General features: G+C 38.8%; 1 protein-coding gene across 1 annotated transcript in view; it reads left to right on the top strand.

The window, feature by feature from the left end:
- Window positions 1-20375, top strand: part of LOC115431514 (calsyntenin-2) — a 304871-nt gene that overhangs the window by 90583 nt on the left and 193913 nt on the right. Inside the window, exon 2 of the mRNA XM_030151920.1 lies at window positions 19777-19899. Within this exon, the coding sequence (XP_030007780.1) occupies window positions 19777-19899 (123 nt within the window). The remainder of the gene's footprint in view (window positions 1-19776; window positions 19900-20375) is intronic.

Here is a 20375-nt window from a genome sequence, read left to right as displayed (position 1 = left end):
CAATTTTAACAATTTTCTGCCTGTTACTAAGTGTTTAGTGTCTTTGTAGATCTGATCCATAATGCATATGTACAAATGATACGTTGAGGCATAATATTGTTAAAATTGCACTTATTTTTCTTAAGAAATTTCAGTTTTTTCAGATTATTCACATCTTTTTTGTTTAGATAGTTTATAAAAGTAAGTGTTTTCATAATTTAATGTGGTTTTTTTGCACTAAAACAAAGACAAAAATTTGGAGTTGTCATTATTTATAGGTTATTATGCTATTATTTTACTAGTCCAGCCCACTTGAGATCAAATTGGGCTGAATGTGGCCCCTGAAAGAAAATGTGTTTGAGACCCCTGATGTAGGGTGTAACAGTACACAAAGTTCATGGGTTGGTTCAGTACAATTCAGTGGTGTCATGGTTTGGTATGTTTTCGGTACAGCCAAAGAACAGAAATGTCCTTGACTTTTATAATTTAAGTTGCATTTACACTAAGTTACAATATTTACAGTTACAAACTTTCCTTTAACAATAAAATTTGAATAATATGAACAAATACCTGAAACGTCTAAAGAAAATTAAGTGCAATTTTGACAGTATTCTGCCTATTACTAAATGTTTTTGGCCTTTGTAGATGCAATCCCTAATGCATATGTATAAATAGTATGAAGTTGAGTCATAATATGGCTCAAATTTTCAACAAAGAGAAAAATTTGGAGTTGTTATTATTTATAGGCTATTATGTTATTACATTACTGGTTTGGCCTGCTTGATGCTTGAGATCAAATTGGACTGAATATGGCGCGAAAGAAAATGAGTTTGACACTAAATCAAGAATTTGATCTATTTGAACAGCATTAATCATTCTTGCAACATGTTCATCTTCCTCAGTAGCCATGATGCTAGTAAATAGCCACTGTCATGTGGTTTTGCTTCAGTAAACCAAAGCTTGATGCTATGCATGGCTGTGCTCCATTATGCAGGCTCCGGCTCTAGATTAAAACAGTTTTTTCATAACCAAATATCATTTGAGCTGATTATACCACAATAGGTTTCTTTTTACTCATGGTGTTCAGTTTAATTTATCACACACTTGACAACACAAGTAATACATATGTTCTCAGCTCTCTGTGAAGTGACTGTGAAGCAGCTAAGTGTTTTTGTGCACATGTAAATTCAGACTCAGCTCTGACATTTAGCATTGATCGTGAATGATAAAGAACACGCTGAGGTGTCTCTTTTTCTGCTGCAAGAAAGATGCATTAGTGTGATCAATCTTCATGTTTAGTTGAGATTTAGATTTCTCTTTGTATTCTCTGGGTGGGTGTCTGCAGACTGCTGTAGAGTTCAGTGTGTGTTGCGTTTAAAGGTGGCATAGGAGATGGTAATCCAACATACTTTTTGTGAAAATCAGCAGTTATCTCCTCACGGCTCATAGTCTATTCTGTGTGTGATCGGAAAACAATATCTGGTGTTTGTACACAGAGCTGGCTTTGTGAATGAGGAGAAAAACAGTATGGTCAGGATCTCACAACAGCTGACCAGTAACAGGGAGCCGTTCCTACTGCTGTATTAACACTGATATTGAGATAGGAAATGCATCTGCAACTGGGTGCTTCTATGAAACTGGTCCCCAAAAACAGGACATGGGGACTAAAAATTCAAACCAGATGTAGACTAATGTTATGAAGCACTTTAGTTCTATTTTAAAAATAAATACTTACTGAGATAAAAGAGAAACTACTTTTCAGATGAAACCCATTTTTGTATTATTTTACAATACATTTAAAGCTATACCTACCGATGTGGCATTTCTCACAGCACTTAGTAAAAGTTTGAACATGAACAACCCGCCTCCCTCCAAAGCCCCGCCCCCTTCCCTCTGCCTGAGCTCTGAGGCTCTTCCTCCTCTCTCCTGATGCGCGATGGAAATGGAGGAGGAAGCAGAGGTGGAGGTCCGGTCCGTTTTGGCGTGTCTGCGGACCCCTCCCTCAGTAATCAGATGCATCATCCACCTGCCGCGGGCCCGCGGCTCCTGTTCCATCAGTAGACCTGGTCTGTGCAGTACTGGGTCAGTGTCTTCACTGCAGTGCCCAGGGGATGGGCGCGCGCACTATGAACGCGCGGCCTCCAGGAATTTTCCGTGGACATTTGAAGTTTCATAGTCCATACAATTATCATCCTACATCATCTTACAGTGTGTGACACCATGTACATGTACCTGTATGAGTCCCACCGTCATAAAAGCTGAGCTTTATGCAGACCTGTTCAGTCCAGTACAGCTGACTTCCGGACTTTCATCTCCATCCTTCATTCATCAGACTCCTGTTTGTTCCCCTCAGTTGTCGTTTCTGTTCATAAATCCATTTTATCCCTTCCACATGTGCATGTCAGTTCTATCTAAACACATCCTAGACAGTAGACTGTGGTCAGTGACAGGAAAAGCAGCGCGAGTGAAGTGTCAGATTCAGAGGGACACATATCGGATGTGAGACGGCGATAATGGATCGGATGCTGGACGGCCGTAATGGATGACTGACAGGAGGCTCAGCCAAGTTCGGCCAATTATTTTATTTGGACCGACTAAAATGATTGGTCAGACTTTTATCAGAAATATATGAGAATTAAACATTTTTGAGTTTCAATACCTGGCGGATTTCTTTTACATTTTAATTTGACACACACTTATTAGGAGCATTTTAAGATGACAAAAGAAAAGTGTAAAAATGCCACATCATACGTTATAGCTTTAATACCAAAATCTGTATGTAACACAGTCAGAAGGGCACAAAAATAATGCGCTACAATTTTTTTGAATATCTTTTTGTTCTCTCACAGGTACATTTTGGGAATTGAACAAATTATGCAAGACAGAGTGTTTCACAAACATGACCGCTGTTGCAAAATCATTCAGCCTATTTATATGCGATTAACTGGGCAGGTTCTGCGTGTAACTTAAGTGGGCATGATGGGTTACAGTCAAAACCTGGAATGAAACTGCAGATTTATGATAAACCTGCATGTCTGGATTACAAAAACCACTAGGATCATCAAACTTAACACAGTGTCTTTATTTATAGTAGTATATAAGACTATTTCAAGCCATGTTTTCAAGATCAAATGCACTGACACTAGGTAGCTTTTCCTGTTCCAATTTTGGTCCTATTTTTGGCCCAAATATTTGATAAAAAATTCATTAATTTTGGGATGGCTCAGAGCAAGAGTATAATTTTTTTTTTTTCATTTATCTGAGGTCATCATTAGGTACATCCTGGAGGGAAATATGTCTACATTTGTCTTTTATTATTGGGTCTAAAAAGCTGGCAAAGTACCAGATACCAAAATGTACCCAGTTTCATAGAAGCATTCAATTCACATCCATGAATTTGAGGGTGGCTCTGTTAAGAAAGCTGAGTTTGTTTGACATGAAATATCAACAGTCTCTCAGGAATAGTTTGTTCAATCTTTTCATGTTTGTTACCTAAAGTTATTCATAAATAATTGTGGTCTCCTGTGTTTTGGCCCATCAAGTGTTGCAGTGAGTTGAAGCTGTTAAATTATAAAACATTTAAGCTGTTCAACCTGGCAGTGAAGAACATTTGAATAATCATAGTTATTTAAATTAGATTAGTCCCCTTTTCTCCCTGCTGAAAATAGCTCCCTAAAGCCATTGGGATGTAATTGCCTTTATTGATGTGTCATTGCCTTGGCAAAATAATTGGAACCAGGCTGAGATGGGCGAACTCAAAGTATAGCCATTCAGATCAACGCCATTTCAGCAGGACCTCTACTTTAACACAGCAAATTATGTGTGTCTTAACAGTTAGTTTTCAATTAAGTAGATGAATGACAATCTGAAGAATAGAAGGAAATTAGAAAGAAGAAAAAGAAGAAAACCAAACAGAAACTGAAAAACATGAAGACAGTGAAGAACAGAAGCAAAGTTTTAGATGAGTTTTATGAAAAACAAGATGAATAGAATTGTATAATCATAGTGAGTGTTCACTTTGACTTTTTTAATTTTAATCTTTTATGGGACTAAGATATTTACTCATACTTATTTTCAATACTCTCTTCATGTCAACAAGAGCTGTAAATTCACTGAGGCGCAATCACTATCATTGGATCATCATCTATTGATACCATTCTCTCAGTAATTAACAGTTCCGACCAAAATGTAGTTTTGTGGCATCACAGCAACACTTACCTTTGGCCTCCAAAGTCTGATGAGTTTATCATCAAGTCCAAGTGAATGTTTGTACCAAATGTAATCCATCCCTGAGTTCCTGCAATAGTAAGAACTGACAGACTTTATATTTAAACAACCTTGACCTCTGAACTTTAGCCACCAAAATCTCTTAATTTCATCTTTGCATATAAATGAATGTTTGTGCCAAATTCTGTCCAACCATTCTTGAAATATTGCATTTTAAACATCATGTAGACATACCAACAGCTGTAGCTCTATCTACTGTAAACTAAATGATAAATAACCTTATAAATCAGCTACAGTGTGTACTATATTCACTTCACTACTTTGGAAACACTTTCACCACTTCAAAATCTATAGTAAACCTCTCATTTCTGACCAGTGATGGCTGATTTTACCTTTTTTTGTCAGACAATTAGTGTCTGTTTCAGACAAAGCATAAACCACAGGCAGTGTTGTATATTAACAAAGTAATAATACTTCACTGCTGTACTCAAGCATGTTTTGGGAGAATTTGTACTTTACTGAGTATGTTTTTTCTTTCACTTGCAGACTTCTACTCCAATACATTTTTAATGCACAGTATTGTTACTTGTTACAAAAAAAATAAATTAAAGGAAATTTGGTGTTTTCACCACTGAGATTACCAGGTCAGGAAGCTGATTTGTCATTGGGCCTAATCATGTGATGCATAAGTGCAAAGAATGGTCCACACTCAACCTTTCGGTCATCTGTTGATGTGAGCAGCAGTGTGATATTCAAAATTCTGCCACATTGTTAAGACTTCCTTTGGTTGTTATTAACATTTACTTGTACTTTTACCTTCATTACTTGAGTGCATTTTATTGTAGATTACTTGGTATACTTAAGTACAGTAAAGTACTAGATACTTAAAGACTAACCTGAGTTTCTCAAGAAACACATAAAGAGACAATACAGACAAAATGCAGATGTCTTTTTTCCATAATGTTCGCATCCCCACACATTTCTGTTCTGTTCTGTGCGATTGTCCATCTGTCTGAACCGCCCACATGCCCCCCTGGACTAGTGGGTCAGAAACGATTGGCCTCAGAGCTAGCCAAATGGTCTCACAGGATAAAGAGACACTTTTCAAATACAGAGTAGAACAGAAGTAGCTGATGAATCACAACAAAGATGTAGAGTCTTCAGATACTTGTGATGCTGATCGCCAGCAGTCACCAGTTTTACAGTCACTCCAACTGATTGTTTATTCCTCATCTTCTAACCTGCTTTATCCTCTGGGCATGTGTTTTTTTCTTATTTGTTATTATTCTATACATAATTATTTGTCTCATCTTTGTCTAGATCATTGCAGATCTGTATAGAAGACACAATACAAGTCAGTATTTAATGATAAAATAACATTTTTTGGGTATATAACACGTTGAAAGAGTGTGCATGCATGCTCTGTGTGTTTGTCTGGATTCATTTTTACATTTCTTTGTATGTAATTTTGTCTTTGTACATTAGTAATGCGTGGTTTTTTTTCACACTGAGACACACTAGTTCCCAAAAGGGCATCACACAGCCAGTGAATGAACCGATCAAGGCCTTCTCCGGTTCATATGCCCCTGTCTCCAAATGTCTGTCATTTTAATGGTAGAGATTGGCAATGACTGATCCTGAATAGTGTGTGTATAGATTCTGTATTTTTGGATATGTGTTTATGTGCCTGCATGGGTTCATTCTTCGGCTGTTAGGATGATCACTGTCCCACTGGCCACTGATGAGACTCTTTGTTTCAAGTCAAGGGTACCAACACAGAGCAGAGCAATAAAAACAGCCCAAATGACTTCCCTCATTCATATGAGGATTCTGCTCTTCTACTCCTGGCAACTGGCAATTTTCCGTTTTATTTACCAACTCCTCTGCTACAAAAAAAAACAAACAAACAAAAAAAAAAAAAACACTCTCAAGGCTAAATTAGACAGAAATGGGGGTCAGAAGAATAATATGGCTGCGCTGGGCGAGCATGCTTTTACCTCAGTGCTGTGAAATATCGGAAGATTGTTTTACATGTCATTACAAGACAGGCATCTTTTCAGACAGCCTACAGTACAATACACTTAAAACAGATAGTGGAGCTAATCCATTGAACTCCCATGTGTTTTCTACTTGAATCAATTTACTGCACAATACAACAAAATGCAAGTTTGAGTGAATTCTGCATGATAAACAGAGTCTCACTTATTCTTTCCTGTATAATGGAAATTAAAAAAAAAATAGGTACTTGTGCTTTGAATGGGTTAAAAAGAGGTTGAGAGAATCTTGTTATGCATTGTTATGTAGCTGGTTGTTTTTGATAAGGAGCCACATACAAAAGATTGGATCCGGAGTGTAAAATTGAGCCACAAAATGAGCAGTAGTGGACAGTGGAAAGAATGGCATGATGATAATTTCTCTACTTTAGTGCTGTATGAATGCAAACTGTGGGCGTTCATAATGTTGTTATTGTGTTTATTCTCCTTTACCAGAGCTGTAATCAACTTATGTTTCTGCAATAGTGAGGTGTTAAATTGTGCATCAGTAGTCGCTTTACTACTGGACATCTGTTCAAAAATTTACCAATATTTACTAAATGTCGAAAAAACAGAAGTGTGTAATGTCGGGTTTTCCATTAAATCCAAAATGCGATGATTTGTTTATTTATTATCACAAGATGACATGAGAAGTCATTCCATAAACATGGCGACAAATGTAAATATGGTGTTGATTTACAGATATATTCTCTGTTATTATATATTACCCCTCTATCTTGTACTAAGTTAAAAAATGATGGGGTTTACTGGTGTGTCCACACGTGTTTCTTCTTCTTCTTCGCCTGTTGTAACGTCTGTCAACATCAGTTTTTTTAAATTCACCTGATCTAGCTGTGAAAAAAGGTCTTTCCATTTGCAGTTTTGAATGATATATCATTTGCACTACAACCAGCTCTTGCCAGTGCAAAAACTTTTAATCGAATAATGAGATTTTTGGCAATATTGTTGTTTTTCCATACAGTAAATTTTTATGCACAAGTTATATTCGCGCAGTTTGAGGATCAATGGAAAAGCGACTAGTGGTACCTACTACTAAATGCTAGCAGTAGGCATCACTATGCAAAATGACAGCATTTGAGATTGTCAGCACCAGCGGCATGATCAGATAGTCTCACACAAATAAGTATTCCTGTAAGTTCTCCTTGATTGGACTGGGAGATTATAACTCCTCTTCATCTCCTTCAGTTACAAAAGTAGCTGCCAGTTAATCAGACATGTCCAGAGCATATCCAGCAGCCAACCCCGACTGGCTGCCGCTTCAGTGTTTATGAGAGCCTGTGTCTGTGTGAGAGAGGAGATAGCGTTCATTTTATGTGTGATATCGGGCACATATTTCTCAGATATGGTAGAGGTTAAAGCATGTTTGAAGCACCTCTTCCTTTCATGTACTTACTGCCTTCCAGGACTTTCAGTTCTCACAGTTCACAGTCAGGGCTTCACGGTCATGCACTGCTTCTCCTCAGGTTCATCCATGGAGAAACTGCACAGTGTGGCATGGGATGGAGAAAACACAGCTCTGTTTTCATTAATCAACAGTGTATGTGTGTGTTTGTGTGTGTGTGTGTGTGTGTGTGTGTGTTGTCCATGGCTATGAACTCCAGAGATAAGTCTTTACAAGCATCTTCATTTTCTTCATACTGGACAACCACAAACAGACCAGTAGCACTGTTAATGAACTAGTACTCAAAAAACAGGAAAGGAAATTATGGGAGGCTTCGAGCAGCATCCCCCATAACTTTCCAAGAGTGGATGATGTCATTGAAACTTTTCATGCGGTGACTGACCTGGTGTTTTATGGCATCAAGGTTAGAACAATTGCATCCAGGTAGGGATGCACCGATACCACTTTTTTCCAGACTGAGTACGAGTACGAGTACTTACATTTGAGTACTTGCCGATACTGAGTACCGATACGAGTACTTAATAATCCCATTCCAGTTCTTAGTTCCTTTTGTAAATGTGCTTTATTGTCGTTGTCATTAGTCTGACTGGAACAAAGTGCTGCTACTGACATTTAATGTGTTGGAATGAGCGTTTCTCAATTAATCCTCCAGGGGGTGCCGCTCTTAATTAACCATACTGGACAAATACCATGAAGAAGAGTAAAGTTTTTTGGAGAAGAAGAAGAAAGTCAGTAATAACAAACATGGAGACGACAGAGGTAGCACTAATGTGATACTAATATTGCAGCATTTTCACTGGTAAAGTTTAAAAGCTTAAAAAAAGAAAAAAAAAAAAGAGAAATGAGTGATAAGTTTCGTTTTCACTTCTGTTGGCAGCATGGTCCGCACCGCTCTGTACACCTGCTGGTATTCTCATTCTGTTTTACACATCCGCGAGCACCTGGTAAACGGATGGAATGTACGCAGAGGACAGACAGAACGCTGTGTCCGTATCTGTGTCTTTAACGTTACTTGCAGTCAGCGTTACTTTTATCACTGTCATTTATTTCGTTAAATCTCCGCACTCTTCACACCCCCCACACATTATTCCACCACGACGTACCTGCTGTGCTGAACTGTGAATGTCACATGGCCGTAAGTGGTATCGGTGCATTTGTATCGGATTACTTTTACGAGTACGAGTACACACACTGAGTATCGGAGCCGATGCCGATACTCATATCGGTATTAGTGCATCCCTACATCCAGGTATTTGGACCTTTCATTGTCCAAATGAAAGGTGGTTTTTCTGAACAACTGCAGTCTACAGTACTGTGCAGAAGTCTTAGGCCATGTCATTTTTACATGGTTGTAATGAGCATAGTATTTATTTGTTAATCTCTTTATTAAAATACAGCAGTAAATGTATTATAATATGGTGCACAGTATAGAAAAAGTAGTAGAAAACTAGTCGAAACAATAAGAAACATGTTGTTGAATGAAACCTGGATTTCAAAACATCTGCACAGAAGAGTTCGAGACATGTTGACACACTAAACACAAGATATATCAATCTGTTTTGTTTTTCGTTTTTTTAATTATGTTTTTAATGCTGTTCTGTCCATACACAGCAACCATATACCTGCATTTAGATATCTGATCTAACAATTTGTCCCTAGTGTAGAATACTTATAGATTTGCAGTTTTCATACACTTTTGTTGTGGAAATTTATCTGAAATAAAAGGATCTTTAGAGTCAGAGCTATCTTTGTGAATTTAATTGATTTTGCAGTAAGAGGAGATACAACCACAGAGCATTAGTTCCAGTGGAAGGATCTCGTAAGTGTTTTATGCACAAGACAAAACATAGACAAACCATCGGCGAGGTGCTGCCCTTCACCTAAAAATCTGTAAGACACTTATGGAATCCAGAGTCCTTGGACCAAAGCAGACATGACATAACAAAACTTACTGGGGCATCATGTTCTACTCCTGCCTAGAGACAAGGCTACGATTATCTGTCACACAGTACAATACATTTTCTATTACACTTTATATTATAGCAAAAAAACAAGACTATGCACCACGCTTGTGACTGTCAGTTTTCAGTTGTAAAATGCTTCCTTTACCAGACTGCTGAAGAACTACACAGTCAAACAGAACGTGGCTTTTCACAATGGTCTGTGAATTGACAAATGGAAAGTGTGCTAAACTACGTTAGTCTTATTCAACTGCTTTCAAATAAGAAACTGCATTCATACTGTATCTTGTCCCTTGCAATATCCCTCCATTATAATAATCCATGACAACTTTATTTTATGTTTTCAACTGATAAACAGTGTTCCTAAAACTTGGTCCCCTGTCATGTTGTCAAGGTAACACAATAAAATTCTTAGCAGCACAGATCGACTCTACCTCTGTGTTTTGGAGTGTCCCACAAATCCCACCATCATTATATTAGATATCTTTTCCTCCTATAACCTCAAGGTTCTCCTCACTTCTTTTCTATTATTGCTATCCTCTCAATTCCCTATTTTGGGAAATGAGTGGCACTCAGGGAGGAGAGGTAATGACATGTTTCAGGTTGCAGCCTCTGTCTCTTCCCTACAGGAGGAGGTGAGAAGGACTACAGTAGATGTACGTCTATGTCTGTGCATGTATGTGTGTGAGCCAGAGTCCCAGTAGGGATACTCTTCTCCTCGTTGCATCTTCTTGTCAACCTGCCTTCGATTTTTAGAGTGATATGAGAAGGATGGAGAGAGGCAAACTGGAATGGACTGCCAGGAGAAATCACAAACCCATTCAGGAGCACTGAGGACTAAGTGTTATGGAAGTGTACATGTTCTTGTGTGTTTGTGAGAGAATACAAGAGTATGAGTACATGGTATAAGCGAGATGAAAAGCGAGACTGACTAGATAAAAGTGAGCTTTTGATTGGATATGTCGGAGTGATGAAAGGGTATGGAGAAGAGATTGAAGTGAAAAAAAAAAAGTAGATCAATAAAAAATGAAAGACAGATAAAGTTGACCAGGCTAAACATAAAAAAAAGAGACCAAGCCTCTGTTTTACAGTGCTCCCTGGATCACACACATACACATCCAGCCACACACATGCATTTCTTTAACCAGATTACCGTGTATAGTCCACCTCATGCTCCACAAGACGGTGGCCGGCAGTACAAAAGCCCAGCCATTCTAAAAGGATTACAAAGTGGATACTTTTCTTTCCTCAATGTGTTTTCATCTCCGTGTTTCACAGATGGCCTTAGGCGCCACACCAAATGACCAGAACAAAATACTGTAGGGATCAAAGAGGCTAGAGAACATGTCCTATGCTCACTGCATGTTCAACAAAACACATGGAAAAAGGCTCGTAAAAAATGCAGCAGCTGACATCACAAAGAAAAAGCACGATTCCTCTCTACAGCTCTCTCCTTCTAGCCAAAGTAAAAAGACTGAATTTACAGGTAAATGACCTGATGCCGTTTCAAGCTGTTGTAAAAAAAGAGAAGACAAGCTTCAAGTGTTGAGAAACCGGAGTTGAGCAGAAGACTCACATCTGACTGAATCTGGACAGTGATTGGTAATTACAGCTGTCAGTCACATTTTTAATCCTCCTAGCTGTCTAAAAACACCTGTGTTCAGGGGAGAGATTTTTTTTTTACAGCTCAGACAGAAGTCAGTTGAGAGAATCCACAGAAGTGGGTAGAATTCCTGTGTTCTGTCAAGCCACTTGAATTGCAATACGCTGAAAGATTGTAGAATGTTTTGCTTGAAAAGCCATCCAACTCTGTACCTTTAAGTAGCCACATGGGAAAAAAGTTTTGACCATTATCATTCTATATTTAGGATTTTTAATTCACTTTCAGTTGTTTAATTTTCTACCACTTATCATAATGTCACCCAAATTTATGCATAAAAAACTGACTGACTACCAAGAAAAAAGTGGCAAAACATTCACAACTCTGCACTTCAACAAAAATGGTTGCAATGATAAAAGATATATAATTAATTATCATTAAATAGCTTTGGCTTTAAACAAGGATATGCAGAAAATTATTAAAATATTGTGATCCTGATGTATTCACAGTTGTAGTTCTATCACGTGTTTTGAATACCTTTCCAGTTTCTCTAAACATTCACTCTTTTGGATTCATGTGATGTATAACCTCTTACAACACTCTGCTTTATAGGTGCATGACATTTCACATGCTCCAAACACATGTGTGGGAAAAACAGGGAAGAAAAAAAGCTGTGAATGCCATATCTGAAAATGCACATACAATAATGGATAAGGATAATGGCTCTCAAATGACTCACACAGGAAACATTTGTGACTGTGAAGCCATTTGTTGAAGAGAGGTCATGATAGTAGGGGGTAATGGCACCAAAAGTGCTTTTTCAGCTTCTATACATCCACTCTTGTTCATTTAGATGGATGCTTTTAGTATTTTTTGCCATGCGCTTTAATGCATAACTCTTTTCCATCTTTCTCCCTCTCTTTGTTTTTCTCACTCTTCCCCAGGGGCAGCAGAGTGACTGTGCAGTCAGCCTTTTCCCTATCTCTGTAGGTTAATAAGTCCCCATCTGAAAGTAGAGCACACAGGAACACCGCAGCACAGTCACTTATGGCACTGAGGCAAACTCAGACTTTCGTATCATGCTTTTGCATTCTCTTCTCCATCTCCAGCTCCTCATACTTTCCTATTGTGACTTCAGAGGGGGAGTTTGTGCTGCAGCCAAAGGTGGATGGAAAACAAGCTTGTGATAAAAGCCTGACCTTTGTCTGGGCTCTATCATTTTGCTGCAGGGACAGTATGAGGGGTAGAAGGGAGAAAAATGTCAAAACAAAAATGTCATTGTTTGCTCAGGTGCAAATACAGCTGGACTTTGATACGTGTGGTAGTATTTGCCTCTTCTATGTAATTTTTTCCCCATAAATATGGTACTGGAATATAAATGCACTTTTTTTTTTCATGTGTGTGAACTTGCTCGCATGTTTGTGTGTATTGTTTATCATGGCCAGAGCTCGTGCTGGGTGGTTTCATGGGGCGGTGCCTGCATTCCCTGCTTTGGATTTGTTAGAACTGGAGGCTGTAGGGTCCTGCTGCACAGTGCTCTGCACTCCAGCCAGACACTGAACCTCCCCCACTGCCCTCCCTTTACCTAACACACACACCAGGTACCAGGCACTGGAATCATGGCCAGAATGCTACGGGCTATGAAACCAGTGTGTGCACTCCCACACACACATATACCCACTCTTTCTTACACACTAACAGACATGCACAGGTTAATATACGTTTTACACACCCACACATTTACAGATACACACACACCTAGGGCAATTCAGGGCAGCCTCTGAATTGTTAGGTTATTCCACTCTCAACAAAACCAAAAAAGCACTGTGTGATCCTGTTTTAATCTCACCCTGCCTGAGGCTACAAACAGCTCATAATCTCAAGAAACTAAATCCAAACAAGAGCAGCAGCAAAAAGGAGCAACAGGTGAATTAATTTCAGGCCAAGTCATGATTTTCAATTACATCCCAGAGGACACATCATGGATCTTGGATGATCTTGGTGTAGGTTTTGGTTTTCACCACATGTCCTCCAAACACTGTTCTGACACAAGAGGACAGAAGAAGCAGCTCAGTATAACAGAGGTCAGAGTGTCACTATCTGAGAGGCACTGTGGAAGGATGGCCTCAGCATAACCCAAGTGTTTTGGCAGGAACGTGGTTTCCTTTGCTGTATACTCAGAGTGAATAATGAACTCAGCTCACCCTAAGCACACAAAAAATCCTTCTCATATTTTTTTCGCTGAGCTTGGCAGCTGTTATAATTTAATGTTTGCTTTGGTTTCTTTGTTCCCAACATTGGTGTGATGGTAAAATAGCCGAGCTTCACTCCTCATCTGCCTTCAAGACCCTGGTATCAAGAACTAAACAGAAGTAAAAATTCATTTTAGTAGAAGTAATTTTCCCTTGTGATTTTAGTGGGTCTACTGAAGAAGATTTTTACAAATTCTATTTCCTTGCTTTCCTGCTTCATTCACTACTGAAAGTATGTCCTCTTTATCTTTTATTTACTCTATATACCTGAATACCTGTGGTTTTCTGGGGAAATTGAATGTAAGAGCTCTTCAACATGACCTACTGATATTCTGTTCTTGAAATATTTATCAAAGTTTTTGTGAGATGTTCTTAATTTTTGTTTTAGTTGAAAATTAGACATTTGTTGCATTACAGCTTATTTATTAGATTTGTAATGCAAAAATTCCATGTATCACATGTTGACCCACATTTTATATATGTAAGTATATAAAAAATTAGTTAAACTCTGGCACATAGAAGTAAAGAGCCAAGCTCCTTCCCAGGTCATATGTAAAGGGTCAAGAATCTAAATGTACAGGGTGGGAAAGCAAAATTTACAATGAACATTTAGTTGTTTTTTCTCAGCAGGCACTACGTCAATTGTTTTGAAACCAAACATATATTGATGTCATAATCATACCTAACGCTATTATCCATACCTTTTCAGAAACTTTTGCCCATATGAGTAATCAGGAAAGCAAACGTCAAAGAGTGTGTGATTTGCTGAATGCACTCGTCACACCAAATGAGATTTCAAGAATAGTTGGAGTGTCCATAAAGACTGTTTATAATGTAAAGAAGAGAATGACTATGAGCAAAACTATTACGAGAAAGTCTGGAAGTGGAGGAAGCAACAAAAAACGTACCAAAGCTTTTATTAAAGCTTTCAAATCCAAAATCCTAAAGGATCCAACCAAATCCATGAGAAAAATGGCAATTGAACTTGAGGTAGACAACAAGACTGTTAAAAATGCAGTAAAATATGATTTGAAGATTTAAATTCTCATGACTTTCAATAAACTAATTGGTCATACACTGTCTTTCAATCCCTGCCTCAAAAATTGTAAATTTTGCTTCCCCACCCTGTACTGCACATGTTAGTGTCATTGGCGTGCATGCTGTATCCTCAACACTTTTGTGATTTAGTGATGAGCAATTCAAGAATGAATCGTTCAAAAGAATCGATTCATTTAAGTGAACAAGTCAATCAATTCAGTTGTATTGCGAACTGATGCAGCAGCACTTTGCTAATATTACTGTCTATTATCACATTAACTAGTCAGAATCACTCATTAAGAGGTGGAAGTGCTGTGTGACGCACCATGCAGCAGGTAGTCTTCACAGCAAGATCTCTGATTGTATCGTGAGACTATTTGTCAGCGACGGATGGACCGAACTGAGGTAGTGAACCACTGAATGAAAAAGTGGCCAAGTAGGGTCGAGCAGATTCATTCACAAATCGCTGACTTGCTGAATCATGAACGAATCGCTGAATCACTCACGAATCGATGACTCGCTGAAATGTTAAAGTTTAATTGCAAGAAAGCATACTAATAAAATTAAATTACACAGTTAGGCAACGTAAAGTAGATAGATAGATAGATAGATAGATAGATAGATAGATAGATAGATAGATAGATAGATAGATGGATGGATGGATGGATGGATGGATGGATGGATGGATGGATGGATGGATGGATGGAATTAAGCACTGCTAGTTTGCGACCAGCATCCACAGGATTATTTTATTTAAATTGGTGAATTAAATGAATCAATTCAGAATCGATTCACAACAGACAGACGACCCGAAAGAATTGAGTTAGTTAACAGAATCGGACTTCCCATCACTATTGTGATGACTAATTGTGAGGGCTTTGTATATCTAGACGAGAAATCTACTAAGAGGCTTTTATTTTTAATAAAGTCCTTTCCCAGCAGATGGTTCCTGTCAGCTTGCTCTGTGAAGCACGAAGGCATCTCACTGAGTGCAAAAAAGATTAAAGTTTGCAAAGATCTCCAAGGTTCAGAGAAGACATGGATCACTGCAACAGCGGGATAGTTGAGGGGGAAAAAAATTAGCTGAAGCACATCCCTCGATGTTGCCGTAGCAGAGATGTTTCTTAATAATTTGCAGTGACCCGTTGATGGACATCCCTGAGCCTCTTCGAGCTGGCATGAGCTCCCAGCTTGCCATGTAGCTGTAATTGCCTGTTGGTCGCTGTAGTGGTGAGCTGTCTCAGCTATGTTTACCTTTCATTATGCTGATGCATTCATCACAGTCCCTTTTGTTGACCTTATCAATCAGAGTTTAATTTCCTACAGATTTCTTTTTAATTACAACTGTTTCTCTTCCTCCCTTGTCCCCGATGGGCTTGTTCAGATTGCAACACCCGTCTGTTAAGAAGTAGCACCCACCTGCACTGTTACGGTGGCACGCCTTTGCTTGGTCAGAGATTAATCAACCGTTATAGCACCTCTGCCAATACTCAGGGCCTCAAGTCAGAATCACAACTCTTGGCTTAATTGAGAATGAAATGGTGGAAGGCGATAGTAGTGCTGTCCAGCAGCCAGCAGTAAAGGGCAGCTCGTTCACCTTTCAGCTGTCACACAACCTGATTATATTAGCCTGTAGTGGTTTGATAACTGTATCCCTGAACCCCTGTAATTAAAATGATAGGAAGAACAAAATGATTCAGTGGCCTAATAACTGCACTCACTTCTGAAAAGACATATCAAAGTCATTTTCCTATATATGCGCACTGAAAAAATTCTGTTAGCATTTAACACAAGAATCCATTAATTTCTTTGAGAATGTAAATAATGAGAAAGAAACATGGCTCCTACTCTTTGAAAGGAGTGAACAGTGTCCTCCCTGTTTAGTTTACCAATGTGACACAGTGGCAAAAGGTTATAGTGTTTGAATCCCAGCTCGGGTGTAAATAAGTAAGCGTAACATCTAGCATGAACGGTTCCTTCTGCTTGTTAACAGATGAAAGAAAGAATGGTGCGTTTGATTCTAGCTCTGTCCTTAAGATCTAAAAACCCTTCGCATCTCTGCTAGTTGTGCTTTGCTAGACAGCCACAGGTTTCATAAGGCCATGGAAAATCAGCCTCCCTCCATTCACAAACAGAGGTTATCACATGCCATTTACTGAGTGGTTTTAGTAGCCAATGAAGGTGTTTACTTTTAAAAATTGGGGTCACTTGGAGTGCAGCCCTGGCATTTTGTCTCAGGTGTGTATCTGTGGGTGTGTTTTCTTTCTTTTAAGCACACATTCTATTAAAGTCTGTCTGAAACCTGAAGGCTGAGCAGTAGATGAGCACTGCAAAATTCAATCAAAATGTCAAAAGGACAAATCTTTTTATTGGTGTGTGTCACTAGCACACAAAAGCTTGAATACTTTGAGCAAAAAGAACAAGTCCAAGGAGTAGTTCTGTCTGACTGCCCTGAGCTACCTGCAGAATGAAATGATGCAAACACATTTGGCTCTGCTGGTGTCATGTTGTCATCATATCGATTAGAGGATTAACTGTGTTTAGTTTTGATTCAAGTCACCGAGGAGGTAGCTAATCACTTAGTGTCAAGGCATTAGCGCTTGCAGCCCAGGGTTCGATCGTGGTAAGCGGTTGCAATGTTTCCCCTGGGAATCTGTGGAACTGATGGTCTGACTTGTTCATTTTTTTAACCCATTCCCCATCCCCCACTCCCTTTCCACTTCCTTCCTTCGTCAACCTCTGATAGCCTGCGTTATTGGCAAGAAGAAAGTCGTATCCGTCCGTTTGGTGATTAGGACTCAAGGGCCATGTCTCATGCTGTCAATACATGAACCCTATTCTGCTAAGACAGCGTCAGCACTGTGTGTCCTAACAGTTCTGTGGCTGTGGATGAAAGTTGTGGGTGATACTACATGACGAAACAGTGGCGATTACCTGAGGTGGACACTACTTTAATATCCTCATGAATCCTAATGAGAAACCCATTCCATCCCACTCACAGAGAATGTTGTAGATTTCATATGTCATTAACCTCCTATGGTACTGTGGTAAAGCCATGCTGACTGGTGGTAAGATGCACTTGATGTTGTATAATGGCCATAAGGTCCCAACATGGAGGTATCACCAGACTTTTGTAATGCTCAGTTTTATGCCAGTGGCACTTTTATGTTGGGTATCTCATGACCAGAGGGGCATTATATCAACTGCTCTATTACAGTGTTGTACCTGCAGAACTTTGAGCTTTTGTTATAGTACATTTAGGAAATGCTGATAACACTGTGCCTGACTCTAGTAAGTAGATGCAGTGAGCAGCACTAGCCGTGGCATCAAGGATTTAAAGGTCAGCAGGGCTTCTAGGCTTAAAAAGACTGAATATGACGTTGAGTACAAGCTCCTTTAATTCTCTGGACTCCTCATTAGCTGTCACGCATTGTGCCTCAGTAGTGTTATACCCTGTATTACACATTTATTGGGGTTGTGCACTTGTCCCATGTCGAAGCAGAAGATTAGCTTCTTTCACCTGCTTTCAAATTCTGTGCTTTCTATTTTCTGCTTTTCATGCAAGAGGATAATGTCCAGCTGGGTGTGTAGCTGATTTTGTAGAAATTCTATTCAATGCTTAATGTCAGAGCCACATCTAATGTATCTGGTTGCTGATTAGTCTGTAACTCTATCACATCTTCGATAAAAAGCTTCCAAATGACAATTTCTTAACTCTTTTTCTGCCCTTAGCTGGAGCTTTTGTCGACGACAGAGATGACACATACAAGTCCAATTCTCATGGAGTTTTTTCACAGCTGCATCAGCAAGTTATTCATTCCAAAATGACATTTAAAGTTTAAATCCAGTATCATTTTACCACTGACTGTTGTAGCAAACTCATGCATATTTATCATGTCCTAATAGACTAATGTGTTCCCATCTCTCTGCCCCTGTAAATGATCTCTCTAACTGTATCAGGGCCGTTAGCCATGCTTTCTGGGTTTACACTCATAAATATGCATCACGATAGCGTTAGCGTGTTTCCCCAGGACTTGCAAGCTTCTTGCTGCTACAAAGTATCCTCAGAAACATTATCACAATACCTCTGCTAATATCAAGTACCTTCAACAGACTCATGATATCTTCACAAGCATCTCTGAATATTTACAGTTTATTGTTGCTGTCACTAAAGATGCAAAAGTGGGATTTCTTCCAGAAAAAAAAAAAAAAAGCAGAAACAGGAGAAGAGAAACAAAGATGGGAGTTTCGTCATTTTTTACAGTGATACAGTGCAGTGGAATCCAATTTCAAGGCCCATGGATTATGAGGTGCAATGAAAACAAACAATCATATAAATATTATATTCATTGGATGAAAAAGGAATACAGTTGCATTTGTTTTACAGCTGCAGCAAATGAATATTCTTTGTGTTGTCACATTATAGAATATATCATATTATTTTTCATCTTGGGTTGTTTATAAAATACACTTTTTTTTGCTTTACCATTGGACTTCAGTAAATTAATAATTGAAGTGTTCTGTGACATTAATGTAGAATATTCGTTTTACATACATTTCACTCGTCATTGAACATCATATTATCTTTTTCTTTTCAGCAGACCTGAAATTACAGTGACACTTTGTATCATTTCCAACCCACCAACGCTGAATATGAATTTTACATAGAGGGCAAAATGTAAGCCATTTTATGTCAGCTAAAAAGCTACTAAGAAGGGCTTGAGGTTACCAGTTGTTTTCATTTTTTTTCTTCTACGGCTTATTTGCCTTTTGACTCCAAGATGGTAAACAAAGAGTGAGAAGGTCGAGAGAGTGCCACACACAGCCCAGGGGAGCGTAACTCAATTATGGCGTTTAATCAGGCCCTCAGCTCATGAACTTTGTTAAGACTTGGCCTTCTATTCTGTCCTTTTGCTGGCAACCCAGTGGTGGCCATTGATCAAACATGGCACAGTGATTTGAAATCTGCAGGGAATGTCTGAAGGAAGAAAGGAGAAAGACAAAGCACGGAAGATTAGTAAAATGAGAATGCATTGTAAAAACTAAGGCTAGAGGGGCTTTGCTAATATTAAAAACTTTACATATATTGTAATTCTCACCCCCTCTATTTGTGCACCTTTAAATGTTAATGCATTGACGAATTTTGTATGTTAAAATGTTAATAGATAGACCAGTTTTTCAGGTGAACTGAAGCTGAACATGTATGCATATAAGACTGGCACTGTTGCAGAGGTTTTTCACTTTTTTTCCTTTCTCTTCACAGTAAATAAACACAAGCCATGGATTGAGACCTCGTACCACGGAGTGATCACTGAAAACACTGACATCGTTCTGCTGGATCCTCCTCTGGTGGCTCTAGACAAAGACGCCCCCATTCCTTACGCAGGTATGGCACATTTCAAGCCTAATGATCATCTTAGCTACAGAGGGGAAAGCACATCTAATGGATGATTCAGGTGTTAATCCACACAGGGAAGTGTAGCTGCAGGATATACTTGCACTAAGGATATAAACCTTATAAAGCTGTCGTGTGATATCACTGTGAAGGCGTTTAGATTGGCTTCATGTTCTATAACTGCTGCATCACAGCTTTTTTCTTAGTGTTAACCCGTCTGTACACTCCAGTTATTTAATCCAATAATTCCCAGTGAGCACAGATCACATACAGAACTCATATTTCATATTTATTTTGAGTGGAAAGTGGCCCAAATAAGCCCCATGGTGGCTGAGGACACTGGGAAAAAAATGAGTCAAACCGGATTAGATTCTTCCCACTTTGTGGCCATTCCAGCTCTTCCAAAGGGTGCCAGTTCTTGTGGGAGGATGTTAGCTGGAGGCTGTTGCTGATCCTAGCCAGCCTAT

Source organism: Sphaeramia orbicularis, chromosome 13 (assembly GCF_902148855.1).
Source record: "Sphaeramia orbicularis chromosome 13, fSphaOr1.1, whole genome shotgun sequence".
NCBI lineage: Eukaryota > Metazoa > Chordata > Actinopteri > Kurtiformes > Apogonidae > Sphaeramia > Sphaeramia orbicularis.
This window is presented reverse-complemented; position numbering and strand designations above follow the sequence as displayed.